Genomic DNA, 25,475 nt, shown 5'->3' with positions numbered 1-25,475 from the left:
AGATGGGGCTCACCGTCTGCCGGACCTGGGCATTCAGCGACGGTGGCCCCAAGGCCCTTCAGCTCTTCCCAGGCCACTACGACGAGCAAATGTTCAGGTCTCAATCGATCTCGCTTGCTCTTTTTGCCTTCCTCCCCCACTAAATCTAGAATTCTAATGTTCTTTTTTCTGGTCCAGAATTATTTGTTTTTTAAGATAAGTTTGATCCAATAAGTGGAATATGTTATTTTAGGGTGGAAAAAGTCCTTGCTTTTTTTTTTTAAAAAAAAAGTAATTATAGCATTCTTTTTTAATTTTTGAATGATTTGTGGTGGATGGCCTTCGATTGGCTGCTGGCACACAATTTGGGTAATTCAACGATGTATTTCTCTAAGCTATTGCTAAATTAGCAGTTGGAATTTCAATGACGATGACAACGATTACAACTACAGCTGAATTATTATTATTAGTATTAGCAGTTGTTGTCGTCGTCGTTGTCCAAGCGGAGTCCTGTAACATCATGTTATCTGATTATTTGAGATTTTGTTTCATGGTTTTTTAGTTGGATTTTGTAATTTGAAGGGGCTGAGTTGAAACAGAAAGAGGAATACATTTTGAGACATTAGAGCTCATTTATAGACGAATTTTTCTTCAGAATGAAATATCAAATCTCTGCAGCTTAGCTCCTCAGAACTTTGGCAGTTGAGCTGTTAGACAGCTTGTTTTTCCTTAACAAAGTGGATTAGTTGGCTTAAAGTGAGAAGTATCTGAGGAAACAGGCGCTTTCTCTGAAAACATGCTTCTGCTGGATTTGCCTTATTGGTAGGGTGGAAAGGAAATACAGTGTCGCCTTAATGATTCCACCTGCTTATAAGATGTCTGAACAGCATTCTGCTTGAGGCTACTTGGACCAGGGGATTGGTGGAGTCAAGATATGCCGACCTATCAGTGGTCTTTGTAATGCTTTGGTTTGCCTAATTGTTAATATATTCTGCTGCGCTTAATTAGTAATGCTTAATTATACTTCCTTTTTGTCACACAGACTATTTTTTGCTGGTCCTGTGAATTGCTACATTAAATTTATTAGATTGGCTTTACACTATGCATATCCTTTTCAATGTTTAGCTGATTTTATGACTAAGTACATTTTGTTTTAGGCTTTGGATTATGTGATATATGAAGCAAGGAGGAATAATGTAAGGCTAATTCTTTGTCTTCTAAATAATCTCAACGCATTTGGCGGTAAAGATCAATATGTTAGATGGGCACAAGAAGCTGGTTTTAATGTGACAACCTCATCAGATGCATTTTTCTCATTTGATGTCATCAGGGGCTACTTCAAGGATTACATAAAGGTACCTTCTAAGCATATCTGGTTCAATTATTAGATGGTAGCACTCGTTGTTCTAGAAGCTTGTTTTTTTCTGCTTTAACTTTAGATTGAACTCGAGGTTGTCAGGCTGCTATGCTTGCTTGACAAGTATACCTCTTGGTGAAATGTTTAGGAGAGACTCATATCAACAGATACTAGGATAAACATGCTCATAGTACTTCCATAATTGTCCATTTACTCAGTGGATCCTCCAATCTAAATGTGGTTAGATTATGTTGAGCAATCTAAAGTTACATGTCATATAAAATCTTTGTCCATTAGCTCTTGAATCTCCCATGGTTGTGTCAATTTTTGACACAGAATGTGTTTGAATTAGCAAGAGAAAAGAAAAATTGGAAGCACTTCATGTTTTGTCAATAAAAAATATTTATCATACCTATAAGAAAAAATAAACTTTTATTTTTCATGAGAAGAAGTTTACTTTTCTTTTGATTGTTTCTTCTCTGTTCTGCTATGTTGATATATTTACCATTATTTGACTTCACCATCTTCATTCTTCACATTTTCAAGACTTATTGTATTTTTTTACTTTTTATTTCTCTTTCGGAGAGATGTCATTATTCCAAGAAACACTGGTCATAGTACAATTTTTTACAAGAAAAATACAATTTCTTCTAAGAAACAAAGAAGTTTCTTTAATAGCTACTTTGGGTGTCTGTGTTTGTGGGCATATATGTAGTGTGGGCACGTCTTAACTTTTGGCAAAACATCAACAGAGTAGTTATTCATGTTGTTATATGGTGGCCCATCATAACAAAGTCTAGACCATGCATCACGAGCAACATCGTAAATTCCAAAAGAAGAAAATATCAAATGCCTCGTATTTTTGGAAGTTGTTACTTGTCATCTAGTGGTTTCAAGATGAAAGCCTGTGAGGATAGGAGAGTTTAGTTGTTTAATACATGGTTGGAAAATATTAAAACCAACATGTGTAGTTAGGTATGTGGAACATTATGAACTTCGTAAAATTGACACTAGTAAGGTTTCTCTGTTGTAATCTGGGTGTAATAGGTTTGAACCACGGAAACAGCCTCTTCACATGCAAGGTTAACGCTGGATACATTTGACCCTTCTCAGACCTTGGAGTGGTGGGCGCATTGTGTATTAGGAAGCCTTTTATCACTCAACAAGACTTTAATGAATTTGCCTTTTGTTACAGTTTGGAGCTTTTAGTATAATCCACCGACATTGTTCACTGATTAGATATTTCAAAGCTATATTTTCATTATTGTGGTGTCCACTGTTCTTACTTCTATTTTTTAATGAGCAGTGCCTACTCTAAACTTTTAACCTCCAGGCATCATTTATCTTCTGCAGACCTTGATAAAGCAGGCACTTGGATTGTATGCTCTTATATCTATTGAAAGTCGAAAGTATCACAATTAATGCTTGTTACATCTAAATTCTGAAAATAAACATTGCAGGCAATTGTGACAAGAAGGAACTCATATAGTGGGGTTAGATATTATGATGAACCTGCTATATTTGCTTGGGAGCTCATGAATGAGCCACGATGTGTATCTAAATCATCTGCTCCTATTCTTCAGGTAACACAACTAATCTGTAACTTGGTTTGCTTAAGTTACTTTTGCCTTGATTTCTTTAAAATATTGGATGGAACCACCAATTGTTACAAAAAACTGAATCTTGAAAAGATCAACAAGTGCTTATTTTTGATGACCTCAAATTCCAAGAAGCCTAACCCAGTTGTGCTTCTTTTTTTTTTTGGTTGCTAGGATTGGATTATTGATATGTCTTCTCATATTAAGAGTTTAGACAAGAAACACCTTGTCACAATTGGACTTGAAGGGTTTTATGGGCCTGGGAGAACTGAAAGATTGAATGCGAATCCAGGAGAATGGGCAGCTACTTTTGGCTCTGATTTTCTGCAAAATTCCGCGGATGAGCATATAGATTTTGCTTCAGTGCATGCATATCCTGATAGCTGGTTGGTGGCCATTCTAACTGATTTGTTTCATGTAGTGCATGTTAGTTTCTCCTCAGAATGGACCACTTTTTTTTTTTCTAACTGATTTGTTTCATGTAGTGCATGTTAGTTTCTCCTCAGAATGGACCACCTTTTTTTTTCTTCTTTTTTCAATATTTTCAATAAGGAGGATGACACTCTGTTTTTTGTTTAGGATCCCAAGGGCAAGCCTAGAAGAGAAAGTCAAATATCTTTCTAGTTGGGTGGATTCTCACGTGAATGATAGTCAGAACATATTGAAAAAACCAGTTCTCTTTTTAGAATTTGGATCCAATTTGCATGCCAAGAAAAATGGCACATATGAGCGAGATGTTTTACTGAATGTGGTTTATGACAAAGTGTATGAGTCTGCGAAGAAGGGTCAAGCTGGTGCTGGAGCTCTAATTTGGCAGTTGATGGTTGAAGGAATGCAAAAATATCATGATGAATTCTCACTGGTAGCATGGGAGAATCCGTCCACATACGAGTCGATAGTACAACAATCCTGCCGATTACTGAGGTTGTTTCGAGGAAAGAAAAAAATCAGGGAACCCTGTTCTGAATTACAGCCCTAAGGATCGATCATCTGTTCTATAGGGCAATAACATTGTTCGACATTCATTTCCAAACGCATATGAAATTCTTTTCGTCAAAGATGAAGGGAATGGTTTAAGAAAGAAATTCATGAGAAATACTTGCCATTGAAATTAAATATGGTAAACTAATGGAGATCAGTTCTGCTATTGGAGGTGAAGGTGTTATGTCAGAATTCTGGATAGCAGCTTTCGAGTGTCAACAACCTTGTAAGCTGTTGTCAATGAAGATTTACTTACCTCAGGAAGACGTTTCTGCAATGGAGATCATGAATAACTGTTTCTTAGGATATTGCATGTATTATTTTATTATGATTTGTTCCACCATGCAAAAATGTTTGTAATTCCAGAAAAAAATGTATTTTGTTATTTAGTAATTGGTTAGTGATGTTCAACTGGTTGCTGTTCCATTTTTATGACACAGATGTTGGCTTGGCTATACTTAATAAATATGACTGGATGTGTTACTCAAGTAGTCATGTTTTATTTTTCCATTTTGTTTTTTGCTTCTTTGTTTTATAATATATCCAAGGTTCAGGTTAGAAGCCGGTGTCACTTGTTGCAGAAATATATTGACAAGTATGCATGAAAAGAAAGAAATAACAGATACGACCACCATTGGGTGGCTTTTTGGTGGTGCAACGTTTATACTAGAATATATTTTTCAGTGTTTTTTAGAATTTTACTGATGTTTTTAAGCGTCGTCTATTCTTTTAATTGTTGACGTTCATTAGAACGCCGGCAAAATTTGATGCGGGAGCCAAATTTATCAATGCATCTTTCTAGCCTCGGCAATCAAGAGTTGGTTTTTTCATGTTTTTCCTTGTAGTGTTACATTTTTTTTTTTTTGCCTCCCTTCCTCCCTCTTTCTTTCTCTGACCGAGATTTACCAATGTGGGCTCATTAAATTTGAGTTTCAAAAATGCTTAAGAAACTCAAAACTCACGAGTCACTTAGCTTGTCGTATTTCTCTCTCGCTCTCTCTCTCACCGCCTTCTCCTCCCTTTTGTTTTTTTACTGAATTTTTTGAACTGAGAAGCAGAATCTTATTACGAAACACTGCAGCCTGGAGGTCATGAAACCCTGGAAGACTGGAGGTTATGTTAAGATTCTATATAAAAATTCTGACATTTAAATGGATGGATGGATATAAAAGTATATGAGCACGGAAAAAACTCTTAACTTATATGAAACTATTATTTTTTAATAAAAAAATACTTAAATTACTGGGGTGCTCCGTGCCGATCATCTTGCTTCATTAAATGGCATAGCTCACGATACCAATTAAAAGAGGGAGCAACGAGAGCTGCATCACACGAGCTGAATGACCTGTTAAAGCGATCTTTTTGAGTCATAAATCATGTTTGTTGGCTATTAAAGTATGTTCATTTTTTCCTATTTGGACAGGTTTAATTATACAAATTTGGAGCCATCAGGAAAAGCATGCGTAGCCACCATTGGTTGTCCTTTTTTTTTTTTTAATACAATGGGGGCCCACATCTGCCCAGATATGAATGCAGCCAATAAAATCAAAAAAACAAATGGCGACAAAAAAGCTCCGCAGATACGTAGTCTACCCAAATAAATCTTCTAAGTGATGTGGAGCAAAAAAGGCGATCCAATTAGTAGCACAGTTTATCTCCCTATAGACATGTATGGCCAAGTAGAAGTCGCACTGTCTCAGAAGTCGGCAGATATCGTGGAGCAACGGCTTTTTCTCAATAGCGCACCTCCGATTTTGGACCCACTCGATCACAGTGGTTGAGTCTTCCTTCAAAAGAATGCGGTCGTGCCTAGTATCCATCTTGCATAGATAATGCTCTTTCATACCGCTCTGAGCTCGGGGTACACAAGAAACATGTCAAAGGTCAGGTGTCAGCTTTTGAAAGGGTACTCGGCGTAGGAATGCTACTCCATTGAAAGGCTCTTTGATCCGGGGAAAGCAGGCGACCCCGACGAGTCCATAATAGGATCCCTTTAGTTTTTGGTTTTTGTTTTATTAAAAGTACATCATAGGAATACTGGAGTTGATAATGAGCAGTGCCATGACCGCACACAACTTGATGATCCGCAGCGGCCAGTCTACATGATTTTTTTTTTTTTCTTTCGAGAAAAAGTTAGTTTGCATGTTTTCCTTGGATGAGGATCTGGTTTATAAGTTGATCCTTGGAAAGAAGCTGCTCAAAATGGAAAGGAACGAAAAAAAAAAAGAAAAGAAAATATAATCAAAATGAATCTTAAAATCCAACACCGTTTCGCTAACATATAAGATATGGAAGCAATATGAGGGAATTATACAAATCAAATAATTTTATTTGTCCCATAATAATCATGGTTTCCTTTATTTTTCTATCATAGGTGGGATAATTTGGTCCTCAAATTAAGAGTATTGATTATTAATCAATTAAAAAATTTACACCATTATTTTACAAAGAGAAAGCATATACTATCAGGTGTACTCCCTTTTCATCACGGACAAGGCATTTTTTGGTGAGCACCGTGGAGAGGGCTAGTAGCATTAGAGAAGATTTCCATACTCATGTTTTTTTGTCTACTAAAATTCATATGAAAAGGTGAGCTCTAGTATTTGAATGATCTGTCTTTTTCCTCTATTACTCTATCATCTCAAACTCCTTTTTCAGCTTCTCCAAATATTCAAGTATCCCTAACTAACCCGATTCAGCAGAGAAATTATACCTTACACTAGGTGAACCACGTCGCTGGTGCACTAAGCCGGTCAGATTTTCGCTTACATGAGCCCTATTTATCATACAGATCATCTCGGATTGTCGCTCCCTTTATCCGGTCTTAGATTGTTTCTGTGGCGCAAGAGTACAATTTCTCCATTCAGCATCTGGTAGAATTTCCGACCTATGTTTAAATAAGAACCTTACCATGACAAGTTATAACATAAAATATTATTTCCAGTCTCATAGGTAGATTTTTCAAGCTCTCTCTTTGCTATAAGTGCTGCCATCCGTCTGAGTCTTGTCCTAACCAGTGTTTTCATTGCTTGAGATAGAGAAATTAATGAGTGCACAAACTAAGAAAGAAAGTGCATTAATTTGATAGGAAACCATTTATTAATGCTTCTTGTATGTAATTACGGCCGTCCATGTTTTTGCATCATATGCATATGACGTGCTCAGCCCTAGTTTGATGTAATCGTTTCATCTTGATCCACGATACATATCTCAAACACTGCTCTCTTCAATATCATCAACCTGAACAAAGTTGAACCTTTTCCTTCAATTTTAGTTAAAAAGGAAAAAAAAACCTAGGCAAAAACTAGCACCATTCTTGAATTGAAATCGCCAAGCAAGCTCTGCGTGCTATAACCCACCCAACAGTGAAATTGGTAGCAGAAGGGATAGGTTCTGCCGTTAGGACTTTAGAACTTAAATACCAGGGGGCAACAAACCCACCAGAACTTTTGTTGAAGGTTCTACAATAGGCCAGGTTGAAAATCTTGACTTTAATTAGTCGCACGTAAGAAGTATACAAAAGACGAGGTTGCAGAATTCTTATTTTATGATCTAACAGAAACTCTCCTATTATTACTAAGGAAGTTCTTTTCTACAGAATGGCATTTTGATCGATTCAGAAGTCATTAAGCTAGTAACCGATAAAATGGAAATCATAAATAGAAAAACAAAAAGATATTTTTATGCAATAATGCTGCATTCAGTTTGCGGGATCTACAATTTCGTCAATATTAAAAAAAGCCAAGTTCATTGACTTGATATACATACATATGCTTGGTATCAAAGGATAATCTCAAGTCCTTCCATTAGCTCCATTGATCTTCCTCATAACTTACTGCATTAATTCGTAGCAAAATGTGTGGGTCATAACTCATATGTGAAGTCAGTCCATGATTCTATGACAACAATAATTAGACACTGACCCTCACTTTGTCATCAATATACCAAAAGAAAAGGGAATTTTATGCAACAATGGCACATTTAGTTTGCAAAAGATATATATATATATATATATATATATATATATATATATATATATATATATATATATATATATATATATATATATATATATATAAACGTAACCAAGGAGTTCAAAACCAAGGCATGACCAAGAGGTAAAAGCTCTTAATTTCCATTTTCTCCAATAGAACTTGTAGGAGCTTAGTTCGGCAGATAGCTATATAATAAATAAAATGCTCAAAATAAATTTATACCATTTTTTTTGGTACATCGGCTCCTCACACTATACGTATATGAGTACAGCCAACAAAATCAGAAAAAAAAAACGGGCTAAACGGGTCGAGAATGTCTGCTTGGTTACCTAGAGAAAGCCTCCAGAGTGATGCGCCGCGAGGAGGCCACCCAATCAATGGATGTGTTTGCCTCCTGATAAAAATGTGCGATCTTGAAAGCACCACAGTCCTCAGTCATCTTCCATATGTCCTGCATTAGAGACAATCCGTCTATTTTTTTGATGATTAATGAAGTAAGCCACTTCCCCCAAATTTATTCAAAGAAAGGCTTATTACATGGTGGAGATACATCCATTTTATGTAGATAACCATCTTAGTCTAAATTTACTCAAAAAGTTATGTAGGAGAAATATAGACATGACACCTTAAAATCAACAACGATCTCTAAATGCTGTATCTCTTGATGTCTAGATGAGTTTCATGCATAAAGATGGTCAGTTTAACAACATCAAACCATTTGCAAAACTAGTTAAAAGAAGCAATTGGAAGGGGAAATAGGAAAATCAATTCAAGAAAAGAGGAAGGGAAAAAACACAGTAAAGAGAAAATAAGGAAAAAAAAGTTCAACATTTTGTACCTTGTGCATAGCGAGGAAAATCCTAAGAATAAAGCCATGTATAATTCTTGTGGATTTACCCATGTTTTTCTAGAGCTTTCTTAAGCTCAGGGCTGACCATTTTATGATCTTTTTTCCTGCTTTTTATCTCAAGTGCATGAAAGCTGTGGAAAATTATGAGGCAACCCACCTTCTCACCTTGGAGAATCAAGTAAAGCCTGATGATTTCAAAAGCCTAGAAAACCAAGCTGCATCTTCTTAATCCACAGTTGCAGTGGTTTTATGTCTCAAAGTTAGGGACAAAGAGCAAAGGGGCATGATAAAAAGAACCCAAGGTAAATTTGTAGCATTAAAAGCCCTAAAACTATTCCAAACGAAACAATACTTAATGTCATCAACATCATATCAGGATTTCTGCTTGCAAAGGATAATAACCATTAACCTCTTAAATGGCCTTTATTTATGACCCTAAAATGAATAGAAGGGGCACTAATTTTTAACTAGGACGTACTCTACACCTTGTAGACTTGATCATGGTTGGTCAAAATTGCACTGCCTCAGATAAACCCTAAACCCAGTCATGATCTTCATTCCAATCAGGCCTGTGGAAACCCTAGGATTGCTCAACATGACACCCCATCAAACATTAGAAAGAGAGAACCCTCTTGAGTTTTTACCAGACCTACCATTTAAACGAATTCTAACCTTAATCAAGCCAATAACCATGAGTCTTGGGCTCTTCAACATATGCAGCAACATAAAAACTAGAGTTTTGCATCAAACCTGCTATTTGAATGAAACCTATGTTAGTGGTACTGACCACATCTCAGCTGATCACAGGCAAAGATCTGAAGATGACAAAGTCAATTCAGTTTCTACCAGATCATAGTCTGTTCCGATTTTGTTGTACCTGAAATAGCAAGATTTATTGAACTATACAGCACGTAAAACGTGAGAAACAATTGTATAAATTGTGAACATCAATGCATATTGATCGTCTTGGGAAGCTAAATATTTTACATGGTATCGGAGCTATTTCTGCAAATGCAAAACCTCTTTTTTTTTATCCTTTCAATCCTATGGCTTCTTCTTCTGAGAATTCCGTTGCCTTCGTTGCTCCTGATATTGGACAACTTATTTCTATCAAGTTGGATGGTCCCATTTCGTATCTTCCTTGGCTTGCACAGTTCACCCCTGTGCTAAAGTCTAATAATCTCTGAAGTTTTGTGGACGGTTCTGGCACCGCTCCTGAAGAATTTCTTTCATCTGAGGATGGAACTTCTAAATCTGTCAACTCTGCCTATACCCTCTGGCATAAGAAGGACCAGTTTATTCTTAGCATCATCAATACTACACTGGCTCCTAAGGTTCTCTCCACCCAGTATGGGATTACTACTGCACGTCAGGCTTGGGTTTCTCTATCCCAACGGTTTGCGTCGCAGTCAGCTTCTCATATTGCTCGTCTGAAATGTCAACTCCAAACACTGCGCAAGGCTCTTCTTCTTGTCAAGATTATCTAGACAATGCCAAGGCCATTGCTGATCTGTTAGCTGCTGTTGGCAAGCCAGTAGCAGATGATGACCTGATTGGCTATATTGTAAGTGGTTTGACTTCATCGTACGCATCATTTATCTCATCATTCTCCTTTGCTACTCGAACATAAGGGACACTAATTTTAGCTAGGACAAACTCTACACCTTGAAACCTTGATCAAGGTTGGTCAGAACTGCACTGCCCTCAGATAAACCCGAAACCCAATCATGGTCTTCATCCCAAACGGGCCTGTGGAAACCCTAGAATTGCTCAACATGACACCCCATCAAACACTAGAAAGAGAGAACCCTCTTATGTTTTTACTAGACCTTCCATTTAAACGAATTGTTACCCTAATCAAGCCAAAACCATGAGTCTTGGGCTCTTCAACATATGCAACATAAAAACCTGGAGTTTTGCATCAAACCTACCACTTGAATAAAAACTTAATCGTAATCATGAGTTGCTGATAGCAAAGTTGGGCCTGATTACTTTTTCATGTGCACTAATAAAAGCCCCAAAGCAAATTCCCAGTTTTGATAGAGTTGCCTCCAAATTGTTACTATAACCTAATATTGTTAAAGTGCCCAATATTTAAGGATAGAGATGCACAACCTTAGCAGGCTACAGGGCTTGCTTATTGGTAAGTAGTATGCCTATGCATTCAGTTCGCATACCTACCAGCATATTGAAACCAAGTTTAAAAGAGCCCAAGTATTGGAACAACAGGTTGTAGATTTCTCACAAATAAAAGTTCATACTAAATTAGATTATTATGCTTAATATGGAATAGATACCCATAAACCTTAAGTTTTATATAAAAATTTATGAAAAACTTATTTTTCAGATTTTATTACTAATCCATTATGCTCCTGCAAATTAAGTTTTATCGATAGCCATCAAACTAGTATTTTTGTAAATTCAACTTGTGCTTTGCTGCAGCGTCACTCTTTAAATAAATACATCTGATAAAATTTCAGTATTTGTCATCAATTTTTCTATTTTAAATAAATGCAAAAATTAGCAAACATTGTCAATAGGAAAAAAAATAACAAAAGAAAGCATTACAGAAAGTAGGGAACAAGTTTCCATTTTATACTAATAAAGATTCATGCTTTTCTAAACACCATTACACCCATTAAGGACATAATCAATATTTTCATAGATTTTCCATCATGACAAGTGAATTGTACCGATGGATTATTCTAGATCCAAATTGATCCTCACATTTTTTGTCTTCAAAGCAATGACAAAAACAGGATACTTGGTCTCTCCTTCAAGAGGTGCCTTGCAACATTCTTTGCATATCTGGAGAATAAATCATCAAGTATTTGCTCCCCAAAGTTACGTGCAATCACGGGTTCTATCACTGCTCTTATAGACTTTGCCACATTTTTTCTGCTTATAAAATTATCATATAAGTGATCATTATTAGAGTCATCAAACGGATCCCAGTTGGACTTGAATATATGTACTCGATCGAGATCAAATAATCCTACGCTTTGTATCACTGCCTTCACTTCCTCTATGGAAGGTGTGTAAAAGGCAAATTGAAGGCATCCACCTTTTCCCTTTGCAAGATACCCTGTATTCAATGATCAACATATTTCAAAAAATCGGTTGTCAATATATGTGGAAAAAGTAGCATTTTAACAATAAAAACGTAAAAGATATTGTGGATCTCTTTTTAGCCCCTAATGGGAATGTCCCCTTAACCAAACGAACTCAAAGTATTGGATAAGAAATCATCTTTCTGTATCAATTCTCTTATCTTTCTATCCCTCTCAACTCTCTTTCCATTGTCCTTCTTGTTAACTGCTTTCTTCCAAAAGAGATGTCACAAAGATATGAATGAACTCTGGCACCCAAAACATAGCTATAGTACCATAAGTTTATGAAAGAGGAGAATATACCTCTAGGACCATAGCATTGAGTGCCTCAGCCAGTAGTCCCCAAAGTTGGCTTAGTTCTCCACTTGGTGCATATTTGCTAGTCCTTCCCAAAAATGATAGGACCATTCGTCCTCCGAAACCGAGTTCTTGGAAACGGGACTCAAGAAATGTCGTGAAGTCCCTCTGGTATTGCTCTTGATATGATTCCACCACAGCAGGTGGACTTGTCTCGGATATGTAGATGTTTTCCTTGTTTAATGGAACACCAGTGTTACTCTCAACTCCTGGAGGAACCTAGAGTTTCAAAATTGAAATCATATCATGAAATATTAAACGACATATTATTGCAAAAAATAATAAATGTCTCCGTATAGTACCATTAGAAATCAAGTAATACCGTTCGATTTAGAGCAATACGTACCAATTTAATTAGCTTATATGTCAAATCGAACATCATTATTGTACGCTACCATAGTGGTAGGGTATAGCACGATCAATATAGGATGGCATAGAAGTTCGTCCAATGATCTCATTAGAAGCCAAGAGGCAACACTTCTTATGGTAGATATTTACCATTTTACCACTATCTCAGATTGAATATTTAACTTCTTTTATGAAGATTTTGGTGTCAATGAGTTGAGCTAAGAATTATTAGTGTGGCTAGGGTATCAATAGAGGTCGATAGCCTACTAACCTCATCTAAAACCAACTCAAATTATTGGGTTTCGATATGAAAAGCAAACATGTGGGTTTGGATTTTGAGTTTAGACTAGAATTTTTTTGGCTCGGGTTTTAATTTAGATAGGTCCATACTTGAAAACATGAAATCGATTGGATTATATAAAATATGTATATATGCATACATACATATATAAATATATAGAAATATACATTCATGTATAAATATCCGTGCATTTATAATTTGTTTAATCGTAAAAGAAAAAAAATAAAGGATAGAGAAGCAAGTTCATAACCAATATCATGTTCCACCAAACTGTTATCCACGACATTTGTTGTTGTCCTTTTTATAGCATTTTTTTATTATTTAATACTTGTAACGATCTCCATTCTTTTAGGATTTTTACCATTCTCACATCTTTTAGTTGCATGGATGCTTAGGTAACAAAAGTGTTGAAAAAGTTCCCTCTTTTAGCTATAAATTTAATGTTTTTATATATTCATGTTTCACGACTCATAAGGTAGCATTTTGGGATTTAAAAAATTAAAACATATTAAAATCGCTTGTTGAGTCACAAATCATGTGATTTATGAATAGCCAATTGATTAACAAACGGGTATACAAGGAGTACTATATGATTTACCGGAAAAATAGAGTATTATATGCAGATTTATCAAAAAAAGAAAAATAAAAATAGAGAGTATCATATGCAAGTATAGAAAAAGAAGGAAAGATGCAAACCCGAGAGAGCCACATGAGACAGAAGGAAGAGTGGAAGAAATGAACGCTTCGAGAGGGGAACAGCCTCCCATAGAAAGAGCCAGGCACTCCCGCAACATAGAACGGTAGAATCCGCTCTCGCTTCTCTTCCTTTAATTCTCCTCGTATCCTTCCAAAGACTGAAAAATACTGTTGAAGTCATTCCCCGGGAGATCGTTCAAGAAGAACATGATCTCCGGCGGGGGCCGTCCCAGCCGTCGGCTCTGATCGTCCACGATATCGATGGCCTCGAGAACCACATGAAATGCGTTAGGACCAGAAGAGCAACCCAAGTCAGCCACCACCATGCTCTCAGGCAGGGCAGTCTTATAGACCTCTCTCAAGGCCTCCTCCACCATGGGCTTTGCTTCAAATATTGCCTTCTCCTGGGAAAATTCACAAGCAGAAGGTTAGAAATGGACTTGATGCAATGTAAACCTTGGGACAGAATGAGGAGGCTAAGGAAGATCGATGACTGACTTGAACCCTGGAGTTGGTGGCGTAGCTGCTCTCTCCAGCACCTCCTACCATGTGAAGAACTTGCTCTACCTTCATCCCCATTCCTTCTAATTAATTACCTCCTCTCTGAACTTGCTCTCTACGCTAGTTCTTGCGGTTTGCTGCGGTCGCTCTCAGCCATGAGGGCCTATTTGTAGCTGGACGTACCTGTTCCGCGTGCGAAGTAAACGTCGTGAATCTCATTTATATATTCTATGTACGTCTTATAGTGTTCATTACATGGAAGTCATTTTTAATCCCTGAATTTTATACATATATTTTATGACAACTTTATTTTTGGGATACAGGAGGACAGTTTATTGATTTTATTACTAAAAGCAGCTGATCCAGTCGATTGGCATTCATTCCTCCAAGTTAGAGGTCTCGCTCTAGCTAGCACGTGAATTGTGCTGGAATATATATTTGTACCAACAAAAAAAGTATATATATATATATATATATATATAAAGAGAATTGCTATAAAAATATGAACATGTGTTCCCCATATCAATCATGTTACAAAAGAGCCTCTTCATTAAATTGGATGCCTTCCCTTCTACAACTTTGTGGTAGGTTAATGGTATCATATACATAATTGAATGTGGCCTCCACCGGCATCTTATTTGGACTTCTCCTTCCGTTGGGCGAGTTCGGTGTCATAATTCGTGAAAATAATGATATTCTAAACTCCTGGGAAGACGTCGCACGTTTTAGCCATGCTGGACGAGCTTCATGCTGAATGTTTTAGCCATGCTTCAAGAAACTTTCTTAGAGGTCGCCTTAAATAAGCTCATCGTGATGGGACCTGACGAGGAAATACGTCCGTTGAGCTAGTACGGGAACCCACCTCTAAGGTAGGTGTCCTATTTGGAACCTGGCATGCTCGTAATCTGAGCCCAGACCTACCCCACCCGTGAGTCGTGTGGGAGAACTGGGCCGGTGAGGAACTTCTTAAATGTTTCCACAAGTAACGCTTCCATCCTTTCTATGGAATGATTAATCACACTTCCCACCGCTACCACAAAAGGCTCAAAATTAGGCTATCAGTAAGTCAAAAGCCAATTCATGCAACTATCTAATCCAGAATATATTTTATGGCCCTTTCCCTAAAAAATATTTCTTGTCTTGAGAAGAGTTGTTGCTCAGTAGAGAAGATTTCCCATTTTCGTGTTTTTTTTTGTCTAGTATAAAATTCATATGAAAAGGTGAGGTCCCGTATTTGAATGATCATGTTATGTCTTTTCTTCCCTATTAATCTATCATCTCAAATTCTTTTTTCAGCTTCTCCAAATGTACACCGATTCAACTAAGAAATTATACCTTACACAAGGTGCACCACGTCAGTGGTGCACTAAGACAATCAGGTTTCTTGCTCACATGAGCCCCATTTATCATATAGGTCATCTTGGATTGTCGCTCCCTTCACCTGATCTCGGATTGTTTCTGTACTGCAAGGGAATAATTTCTCCATTCGGCATCTAGTAGAATTCATGACCTATGATTAAATAAAAACCTTTACTACGACAAGTTATAACATAAAATATTATTTAGAAACTCATAAGGTAGATTTTTCGAGTTCTCTCCTTTGCTTTAAGTGCTGCCATCTGTCCGAGTTCTGCATTATATGCACAGCTCCTATTTAGCAAATTAAATTAAGTATCCTAATCAATTTTTCCATTACTTAGATAGAGAAATTAATGAGTGCACAAACTAAGAAATAAAGTGCATTAATTTGATAGGAAAACATTTATTAATGCTTCTTGTATGTAAATACAGTCGTCCATGTTTTTGCATCGTATGCATTGGATGTGCTCAGCCCTAGTTTGATATAATTGTTTCAACTTGATCCACAACCCATATCTCAAACACTGCTATCTCTTCAATGTCGTCAACCTGAACAAAATTTAACCTTTCCCTTAAATTTTAGTTAAGAAGAAAAGAAAATTCTAAGCAAAACTAGCATCATACTTCAATTGAATCGCCAAGCAAGCTCTTCGTGCTACAACCCAACCAGCAGTAAAATTGGTAGCAGAAGGGATAGGTCCTGCCGTTAGGACTTCAGAACTTAAATACCAGGAGGCAACAAACCCACCAGAACTTTTGTTGAAGGTTCTACAATAGGCTTAAAAATCTTGACTTTAACGAGTCATAAGAAGTAGACAGAAGAAGAGATTGCAGAATTCTTACTTTATGATAAAAAAAAACTCTCCTATTATAATTGAGGAAGTTCGTTTCTAGAGAATGGTATTTTGATCGATTCAGAAGTCATTAAGCTAGTAACCAACAAAACGGAAATCATAAAGAGAAAAACAAAAGATATTTTTATGCAATAATGCTGCATTCAGTTTGCAGGATCTACAATTTCATCAATACTAGAGAAGTTGACTGACTTGACATACATACATATGCTTCGTATCAAAAGATGATCTCAAATCTTTCCCTTAGCTCCATTAATCTTCCTCATAACTTACTGCATTAATTCGTAGCAGAATGTGTGGGTCATTTGTGAAGTCAGTCCATGATTCTATAACAACAAAGGATTTGCAAACAATAATTAGACACTGACCCTCACTTTGTCATCATATACCGAAAGAAAAGAGAATTTTATGCAACAACGCTGCATTTAGTTTGCAATATATATATATATATATGGATTGATAACCTACTCTTTGTTATGGTAGGTTATCAATCTACTCATTTTTCATTGGACAAAAAATATCCTTACTTTTTATAACTCTTAAGGGTATTTATGTCTTTTTACAATCCCACATTAACTTACCCTCTCAACCTCCTAATTAATACTCTCTCCCTCTCTCTCTCTCTCTCATATATATATATATATATATAAACATACATACATACATACAAATATATATATATATATATATATATGTATATATGTATATATATACATGTATATATATAGATGTATATATATAGATAGATATATGTATGTATATATACGTACGTATATGCATACATATACATATATATGTACATGTATATATATGCGTACATATACATATATGTATACATGCATATATATGTATGCTGGAGAGAGAGAGAGGGAGAGAGTATTAATTGGGGGGGTTAAGAGGTTGAGTTAATGTGGAATTGTAAAAAGACGTAAAATACCCTTAAGAGTTATAAAAACTAAGGATATTTTTTATCTACAAAAAAATGGGTAGATTGATAACCTACCATAACAGAGAGTAGGTTATCAATCCCCTATATATATGTGTGTGTGTGTGTTGTGGTTCAAATCTGGCCTGAGGGTGACCACGTCGGAGGAGTCGGGGGAGCCGCCGGAGTGCGGAGGAAGACGAGAAGAGCCACCTCCCGCGTTCGACGGTGTACCTGCACAAAGCCTCATCGGTGTTTCCGGTGAGGGCCCTCTGACGATCAAGTTAGAGTAGAGCTTGCTAGGTCCAGTCAAAAATCCCTTAGGTGTTACCTGTTGGGGTTTTTTATAGTCCCAGTAGGGGTGCTTAGGTGGCGGATGTATGTCCCGTTCCCATCATGAGTGGGAGTGGCATGCAGCCAGAGTTTGCTTGTGGCACGCGGTGGAGTCCATTCTTGAGAACAGTAAGGCATTGATAGTCGTAGCAGGGTATGACCGAAATAGCATGGTGCTGTCCTTTGACTGCCATGGCCTAGCTAGCAAAGTGTGGCATAGTGACGTCGCGGTGTACGGCCACGTAGGAGGGCGTGGGCATGCACATGGGTGCGATTGTCGGTAAGGCCGAACTAGTTGATAGGTCGCATCATGCATTTGGCGAGGTCAGCTTGACAGGTGCCGAGGTGTGCTTGGTGAAGCACCCAAGCTCAGGGGTTGGGGCATATAATTGGAAAGGGCGCCACGACCGAGCCTGGTGAAGCGCCTCGAGCTCAGGGGTCGGAGCGTATAATTGGAAAGGGCGCCCCGACCCCGCGTCGGCGAATAAAGAGGGTGCCCCGAGCTTGGTTGGGGCGCATCGGCGAATAAGGAGGGCGCTCTGAGTTTGGCCGGGGCGTATCGGCGAATAAAGAGGGCGTCCCGAACTTGGTCGGGCGCGTCGGCGAATATCCGAGGTTGAAGGAGCTTTCGGCAGAGTCCGAGGTTGGGTTAATTTTGGGTCGGACCGAGGATACGTCTGGTCGGCGTTGGTGTCTGTTGGGCCGAAATTTGGTGGTCCTTTTGTTGTGGGCTGGACGATCCATTTTGCCTCTCACCAATATATATATATATATATAAACTTCACCAAGGAGTTCAAAGCCTGAGGCATGACCAAGTGGTCAGTGCTCTTAATTTTCTTTTTCTCCAATAGCTTAGTTCGGCAGATAGCTATATAGTAAATAAAATGCTCAAAATAAATTTATACCATTTTATTGATGAGTAATGGAGGAAGTAAGATACTTCCCCCAAATTTATTCAATAAAAGTCTATTTACATGGTGGAGATATATCATTTTATGTTGATAATTAACCGTCTTATTCTAAGTTTACTCAAAAAATCATGCAGGTGAAATATATACATGACACCTCGAAATCAAAAACGATCTCTTAACTACTGTATCTTTTGATGTCGAGAAGAGCTCATGCATAAAGATGGTTAGTTTAACAACAACAAACAAATTTGCAAAACCAGTTAAAAGAAGCAATTGAAAGGGGAAACCTTTGTACCAAAAAAAGGGGAAATAAAAATCAATTCAAGAAAAGAGGAAGGGAAAAGACACAGAAAATCGAAAATAAGGAAAAAAAGTTCAACATTTCGTACCTTGTGCATAGTGAGGTAGATCCTAAGAATAAAGCTATGTATAATTCTTGTGGATTTACACATGTTTTCCCAGAGCTTTCTTGAGCTCAGGCCAAACCATTTTTCGATCTTTTTTCTGCTTTTTATCTCAAGTTCAAGAAAGCTTCGGAAAAATATGAGGCAACCCATGCATCTTCTCATCTTGGAGAATCAAGTAAAGCTTTGATCATTTCAAAAGCGCAGAATACAATGATGTATCTTCTTAATCCAACGTTGCAGTGGTTTTATGTCTCAAAGTTAGGGACAGAGAGCAAAGGGGCATGATGAAAAGGACCCAAGGTAAATTTGTAGCATTGAAAGCCCTAGAACTATTCCAAATGAAACAATACTTGATGTCACAACATCATATCAGGTTTTCTGCTTGCAACTGCACCTCCATACACATATCTAGAAATCACCACTCATGGCAAAGGATAATAACCTTTAACATATTACTTGTCCTCTATTTATGACCCTAAAATGAACATAAGGGGCACTAATTTTTAGCTCGAAAGAACTCTACACCTTGAAACTTAGTCGTGATCATGGTTGGTCAAACTTGCACTACCCTCAGATAAACCCTAAACCCAGCCATGGTCTTCATCCCAAACGAGCCTATGGAAACCCTAGGATTGTTCAACATGACACCCCATCAAATACTAGAAAGAGAGAACCCTCTTGAGTTTTTACTAGACCTACCATTTAAACGAATTCTAACCCTAATCAAGCCATTAACCATGAATCTTGGGCTCTTCAACATATGCAACAACATAAAAATCTGGAATTTTGCATCAAACCTATCACATGAATAAAACCTAACCCAAATCTTCCTTCTTAAAGAGAGATTCAAAATTGTCTATATGTCCGCGCATCTGCACCACATAATCTAACCCAATCTTGCATAGAATGTAGGCATCCATACATCAGATCTCATCCCACGGATAAGCAATTTCCGTGCTCTCCCATCTGCATCAAAAGCAACGCTTCCAAGTGGTGGAGGGGAAATCCAATTGTGGTAGCCTGTATGCGTTCAGTCCACAAACACACCAGTATATGGAAACCAAGCTTAAAGGAGCCCAAGTATTGGAATAGCAGGCTGTAGATTTCTCTCAAATAAAAGTTCATACTAAATTCTATTATTTTGTGCTTAATATAGAATAGATACTCAACCTTAACTTTTATATAAAAATTTATGAAAAATAGAGACAAAGTTGTCTCTCAGGTTTTATTACTTATCCGCTCTAGTCTTGCAAATCAAGTTTTTGGATAGCCAACAAACTAGTATTTTTGTAAATTGAACTTGTGCTTTGCTACAGCATCACTCTTTAAATAAACACATCTGATAAAATTTCAGGATTTGTCATCAATTTCTCTATTTTGAATAAGTGTAAAAATTAGCAAACATTATTAATGAGAAAAAAAAGAACAAAAGAAAGCATTACAGAAAGTAGGAAACAAGCTTCCATTTTATACTAATAATGATTCAATCTTTTCTAAATACCATTACAACCATTAAGGACATAATCAATATTTTTATTGATTTTCCATTATGACAAGTGAATTGTACCGATGGATTATTAAAGATCCAAATTGATCCTCACACTTTTGTCTTCAAAGCAATGACAAAAACAGGATGCTTAGTCTTCTCCTCCAAGAGATGCCTTGCAACATTCTTTGCATATCTTGAGAATAAATCATCAAGTATATGCTCCCCAAAGCTACGAGCAATCACGGGTTCTATCACTGCTCTTATAGACTTTGCCACATTTTCTCCGCTTATAATATTGTCGTATATGCGATCATCACTAGAGTCATCAAATGGATCCCAGTTCGACTTGAATATTTCTACTTGATCGAGATCAAATAATCCTACGCTTTGTATCACTGCCCTTACCTCCTCCATAGAAGGTGCGTAAAAAGGCAAATTGAAGGCATCCACCTTTTCCTTTTGCAAGATACCCTGTATACAATAATCAACACATTTCAAAGAATCGATTGTCAATATACGCAGCAAATTAAATAGCATTTTAACAATAAAAACATAAAAGATGTTGTGGATCTCTTTTTAGCCCCCCGATGGGAATGTCCCCTTAACCAAACGAACTCAAAGTATTGGATTAGAAATCATCTTTCTATATCAATTCTCTTATCTTTCTATCCCTCTCAACTCTCTTTCCATTGGCCTTCTTGTTAAATGCTTTCTTCCAAGAGAGATATCACAAAGATATGAATGAAGTCCGGCACCCAAATAGTACCATAAGTTTATAAAAGAGGAGAACATATATACCTCTAGGACCATAGCATTGAGTGCCTCAGCCAGTAGTCCCCAAAGCTGGCTCAGTTCTCCACTTGGTGCATATTTGTTAGTCCTTCCTAAAAACGATAGGACCATTCGTCCTCCGAAACCAAGTTCTTGGAAACGAGACTTGAGAAATGTCGTGAAGTCTCTGCGGTATTGCTCTTGATATGATTCCACCACAGTAGGTGGACTTGTCTCTGATATGTAAATGTTTTCCTTGTTTAATGGAACACCAGTATTACTCTCAACTCCTGGAGGAACCTAGAGTTTCAAAATTAAAATCAGTATCCTGAAATATTAAATGACATATGGTTGCAAAAATAAGAAATGTCTCTATATGGTACCATTCAAAATCAAGTGATGCCGTTTGGTTTGGAGCAACACATACCAATTTGGCTTATATGTCAAATCGAACATTATTATTGCATGTTGCCATACTAGTAGGGTATAGCATGATCAATATGGGACGGCACAAAAGTCCGTCCGATCATATGATACATCTCATTAGAAGCCAAGAGGTGACACTTCTTATGGTAGGTATTTACCATTTTACTACTATCTTGGATTGAATATGGAACTTCTTTTATGAAGATTTTCTTGTCAATGAGTATGGCTAGGGTATCAATAGAGGCCGATAACCTACTAACCCCACCTAAAATCAACACAAAATATTGGGTTTGGATTCTGAGTTTAGACCCAGATTTTTTTGGCTCAGGTATTTGATTAGGTAGGTCTATACCCAAAAACATGAATTCGATTGGATTAAAATATTCATATATGTATACACACACACATATATATTCATATATATACTTACATATATATATATATATATATATATATATATATATATATATAAATATATAAATATACATTCATGTATATATATCTGTGCATCTATAATTTGTTTAATCGTAAAAGAAAAAATCAAGGAGAGAAGCGAGATCATAATCAATCGTGTTCTACCAAATTGTTATCCATGTCATTTGTTGTTCTCCATTTTATAGTATATTTTTTATTATTTAATACTTATATTGATCTCCATTATTTTAGAATCTTTTCCATTCTTCACGTCTTTTAGTCGCATGGATGCTTAGGTAACAAAAGAGTTGAAAAAGTTCCTTCTTTTAGCTATAATTTTAATATTTTTATATATTCATGTTTCACAACTCATAAGGTAGCATTTTGGGATTTAAAAAATTAAAACATAGTAAAATTGCTTGTTGAACATCCAATTTCTACCCAAAATCAGATTTAATACATGACCTTTTTGAGATCCAATACTGATTATGGATATAAAGTATTAATTAGGTTTGAGTTTATATATAGTAAATCTAACCTAAACTCAACCCATTGGCACCTACGGTATATGCAATTTGTTTCTGGAAAGAATCTCATTTTACATTTTTTTAATTTAAAAGATATATTTTCTCTTAGTTTTACCGGTTTACAGATTTTTTAGTTATAAAAAATATTTTATTATTATTACTATTTGTTTAGAAGGAAGGAGGGAGATGTTAGGTGTGACGGTGTCCCCCACCTTAATATATTCAGAAATATAATGTACAGTGGTCAGAGCTTGTGTTACAAAAGTCCAGTGGTGCATTTAAGGATCTTAGACCCAAAAAAGCCCTATGAAAAAAACATCAAAGAGGAGATTAGGAGGTTTGGCTGGATGCTTGTTTGTACAAGGTAAGAGGTATAAGTATGAGTACTCATGCGGATACGCATTTAGTCCCATATTGACTCCTCCCTTGGTAAATTTTGATAATATATAGGACTAAGAAATCTAAATTATCTTTTGGGCTAGCTTTTTAGGTAAGATCCTCGATCGTTACAAGTAGTTTTGGATCAAACCTGATCATGACCTATGTCAATTAAAGAAAACCGCAATAATAGAATCATAAAAGGGATTGATTACAGATTGATCATGATATTTATGATTATATCTAGATTCTTAGCCTGATGAAAAGTGTCAGTGCCGACATATTTAATTAGTCCTACACCGACATGCTTAGGATAGAAATTAAGTACTTATTTATCCAAAAACTCAAATAATATTTTCAACATGAATGATATACCGGTGGGTGCCACATCATATGCTAGACCTGCCAATCCCAAAATGAATGTCATCAGTGCTCAACGAAGACACATAGTTCTTACAGTCTATGCATCAGGGCTCGGAGTCCTCGACGCTTTGTCAGGTGGTGGTTCGAGCGAGCTGTACCGCCTACCAAATCTGGTTGGCCAAGAACGCTCGTACATTCGGCGAACGATATATGTCGCCAAGATTTGTGGTCGAGAGTGCCCGCTGTCAGGCGGCAGAGTTGTGTCATATCACCCCCGCTGGAGCGACCTTGATAGCTCGGGACATTTTGAGCTCCCACTCTGCTTCGATCGGCATCATCCCGCATGGTGTTTTTCACCTGGGAGCCCCCACCCCCGAGCTTCTTCAAGGTCAACTTTGATGGGTCAGTCCTAGATGGTGGCACTAGGAGAGGCGCGGGTTTCGTTATTCGAGACCCGTCTGCCAGGGTCGTGGCTGCTGAGGGTAGTCAGCTATTTGACACCTCGGTGCCGAGTGCGGAGCTGAGAGCTGCTTGGGCGGGCCTTTGCCACGCCCGGTATGTGTTACAGGCCAGGTCTGTCATCCTGGAGGGTGATTCTGTTACCGTTATCAGTTGGATCCAGGGGGTTCCTAGGGGTGACGGTACAGACCATCCCTTGCTTCGGGACATTTGGGCTGTGGTGAGGGATGGATGGGCCTTTCAAGCCAAGCATATTTACCGTGAAGCCAATGATGCGGCGGATTGGGTGGCTGCGTATGTAGCTAGTCATTCCGGAGGCACCTTGTGGACTGGAGATGGGGAGCTGCCTTTGGCACTCCGAGGTATCCTATTTTTTGACTTTATTGGGGATATCCGTACCCGTCAGGTATGATCCACCCGTATTAGCAAAAAAAAAAAAAAGGCACATAGTTTATCGGGTTCCATGTGATATAATACATCGGCGGCTTCGGATTTTATCTTTGGTGTGAAGAAGTGATTCACCTTTTTTTTCACAATATGCACTGTTGGATCACACAACAGCTGCTACAAGAATCGTGCAAACAGACGGAAGAGAGTTTGGAGTGCTTCGAGAAGTATACGATGCATGATCCAACAGTTTGATGTCGTGAAAAAAATATTAATCATTCTTTCATACCAAAGAGACAGCCGGAGCCGTGGGTTGCCGTGTGACACTGGGATCTGCTGATTCATGTGTAGCCAATTGATTAAAAAATGGGTGTGCAAGGAGTCTTATGTGATTTACCGGAAAAGAAAAATTATTATATGCACATTTAACAAAAAGAAAAAAAGAAAAAATAGAGAGTATCATATATATGCAGGTATAGAAAAAGAAGGAAAGATGCAAACCTGAGAGAGCCACATGAGACAGTAGGAAGAGTGGAAGAAATGAACGCTTCGAGAGGGGAAAAGCCTTCCATAGAAAGAGCCAGGCACTCCCACAACATAGAACGGCGGAATCCACTCTTGCTTCTCTTCCTTTAATTTCTCCTCGTGTACTTCCAAAGACTGAAAAATACTGTTGAAGTCATTCCCCGGGAGATCGTTCAAGAAGAACAGGATCTCCGGCGGGGGCCGTCCCAGCCGTCGGCTCTGATCGTCCACGATATCGATGGCCTCGAAAACCACATGAAATGTGTTAGGACCAGAAGAGCAACCCAAGTCAGCCACCACCATGCTCTCAGGCAGGGCAGTCTTATAGACCTCTCTCAAGGCCTCCTCCACTATGGGCTTTGCTTCAAATATTGCCTTCTCCTGGGAAAATTCACAAGCAGAAGGTTAGAAATGGACTTGATACTTAATGTAAACCTTGGGATAGAATGAGGAGGCTAAGGAAGATCGATGACTGACTTGAACCCTGGAGTTGGTGGCGTAGCTGGTCTCTCCAGCACCTCCAACCATGTGAAGAACTTGCTCTACCTTCATCCCCATTCCTTCTAATAAACGCTTCTAATTGCCTCCTCTCTGAACTTGCTGTACGCTAGTTCTCGCGGTTTGGTGTGCTCGCTCTCAGCCATGAGGGCCTATTTATAGCTGGACGTACCTGTTTCACGTGTGAAGTAAACGTCGTAAGTGCTGATGTCTAATGCCTGACGTTACGCCCTTCGCGTCACATTTTGGGAATTTCATGCGGCTGGTACGCATGGCAGATTTTATGGATAGAAATTTTGCTGATGCACATTTGACACATCTTCTCGTTATAATATAAAAAAAGAGAGAATGTATCAATAATTTATATTTATTTTTA

At 37.6% G+C, this 25,475-nt stretch overlaps 2 protein-coding genes and 1 pseudogene across 2 annotated transcripts; 1 reads left to right on the top strand and 2 right to left on the bottom strand.

Annotated features, from left to right (window-relative positions):
* The first annotated feature begins 2 nt into the window (after positions 1 to 2).
* LOC103696213 (mannan endo-1,4-beta-mannosidase 6-like) lies at positions 3 to 4,403 on the top strand. The gene is made up of 6 exons (XM_039123071.1): positions 3 to 97; positions 1,022 to 1,040; positions 1,137 to 1,334; positions 2,797 to 2,919; positions 3,109 to 3,320; positions 3,514 to 4,403. Exons 1-6 carry the CDS (start codon positions 3 to 5, stop codon positions 3,911 to 3,913), a joined length of 1,047 nt encoding a protein of 348 aa, XP_038978999.1. The 3' UTR covers positions 3,914 to 4,403.
* A 7,057-nt stretch (positions 4,404 to 11,460) lies between these two features.
* Positions 11,461 to 14,199, bottom strand: LOC103696219 (annotated as a pseudogene).
* A 6,119-nt stretch (positions 14,200 to 20,318) lies between these two features.
* Positions 20,319 to 25,211, bottom strand: LOC120109320 (anthranilate O-methyltransferase 3-like). Its single transcript, XM_039123069.1, has 4 exons — positions 25,079 to 25,211; positions 24,578 to 24,982; positions 21,150 to 21,422; positions 20,319 to 20,822 (listed from the first exon to the last, which is right to left on the bottom strand). Exons 1-4 carry the CDS (start codon positions 25,157 to 25,159, stop codon positions 20,460 to 20,462), a joined length of 1,122 nt encoding a protein of 373 aa, XP_038978997.1. The 5' UTR covers positions 25,160 to 25,211; the 3' UTR covers positions 20,319 to 20,459.
* Positions 25,212 to 25,475: the final 264 nt, after the last annotated feature.

This window comes from Phoenix dactylifera, unplaced genomic scaffold (genome assembly GCF_009389715.1).
Source record: "Phoenix dactylifera cultivar Barhee BC4 unplaced genomic scaffold, palm_55x_up_171113_PBpolish2nd_filt_p 002032F, whole genome shotgun sequence".
NCBI classification, from domain to species: domain Eukaryota; kingdom Viridiplantae; phylum Streptophyta; class Magnoliopsida; order Arecales; family Arecaceae; genus Phoenix; species Phoenix dactylifera.
This window is presented reverse-complemented; position numbering and strand designations above follow the sequence as displayed.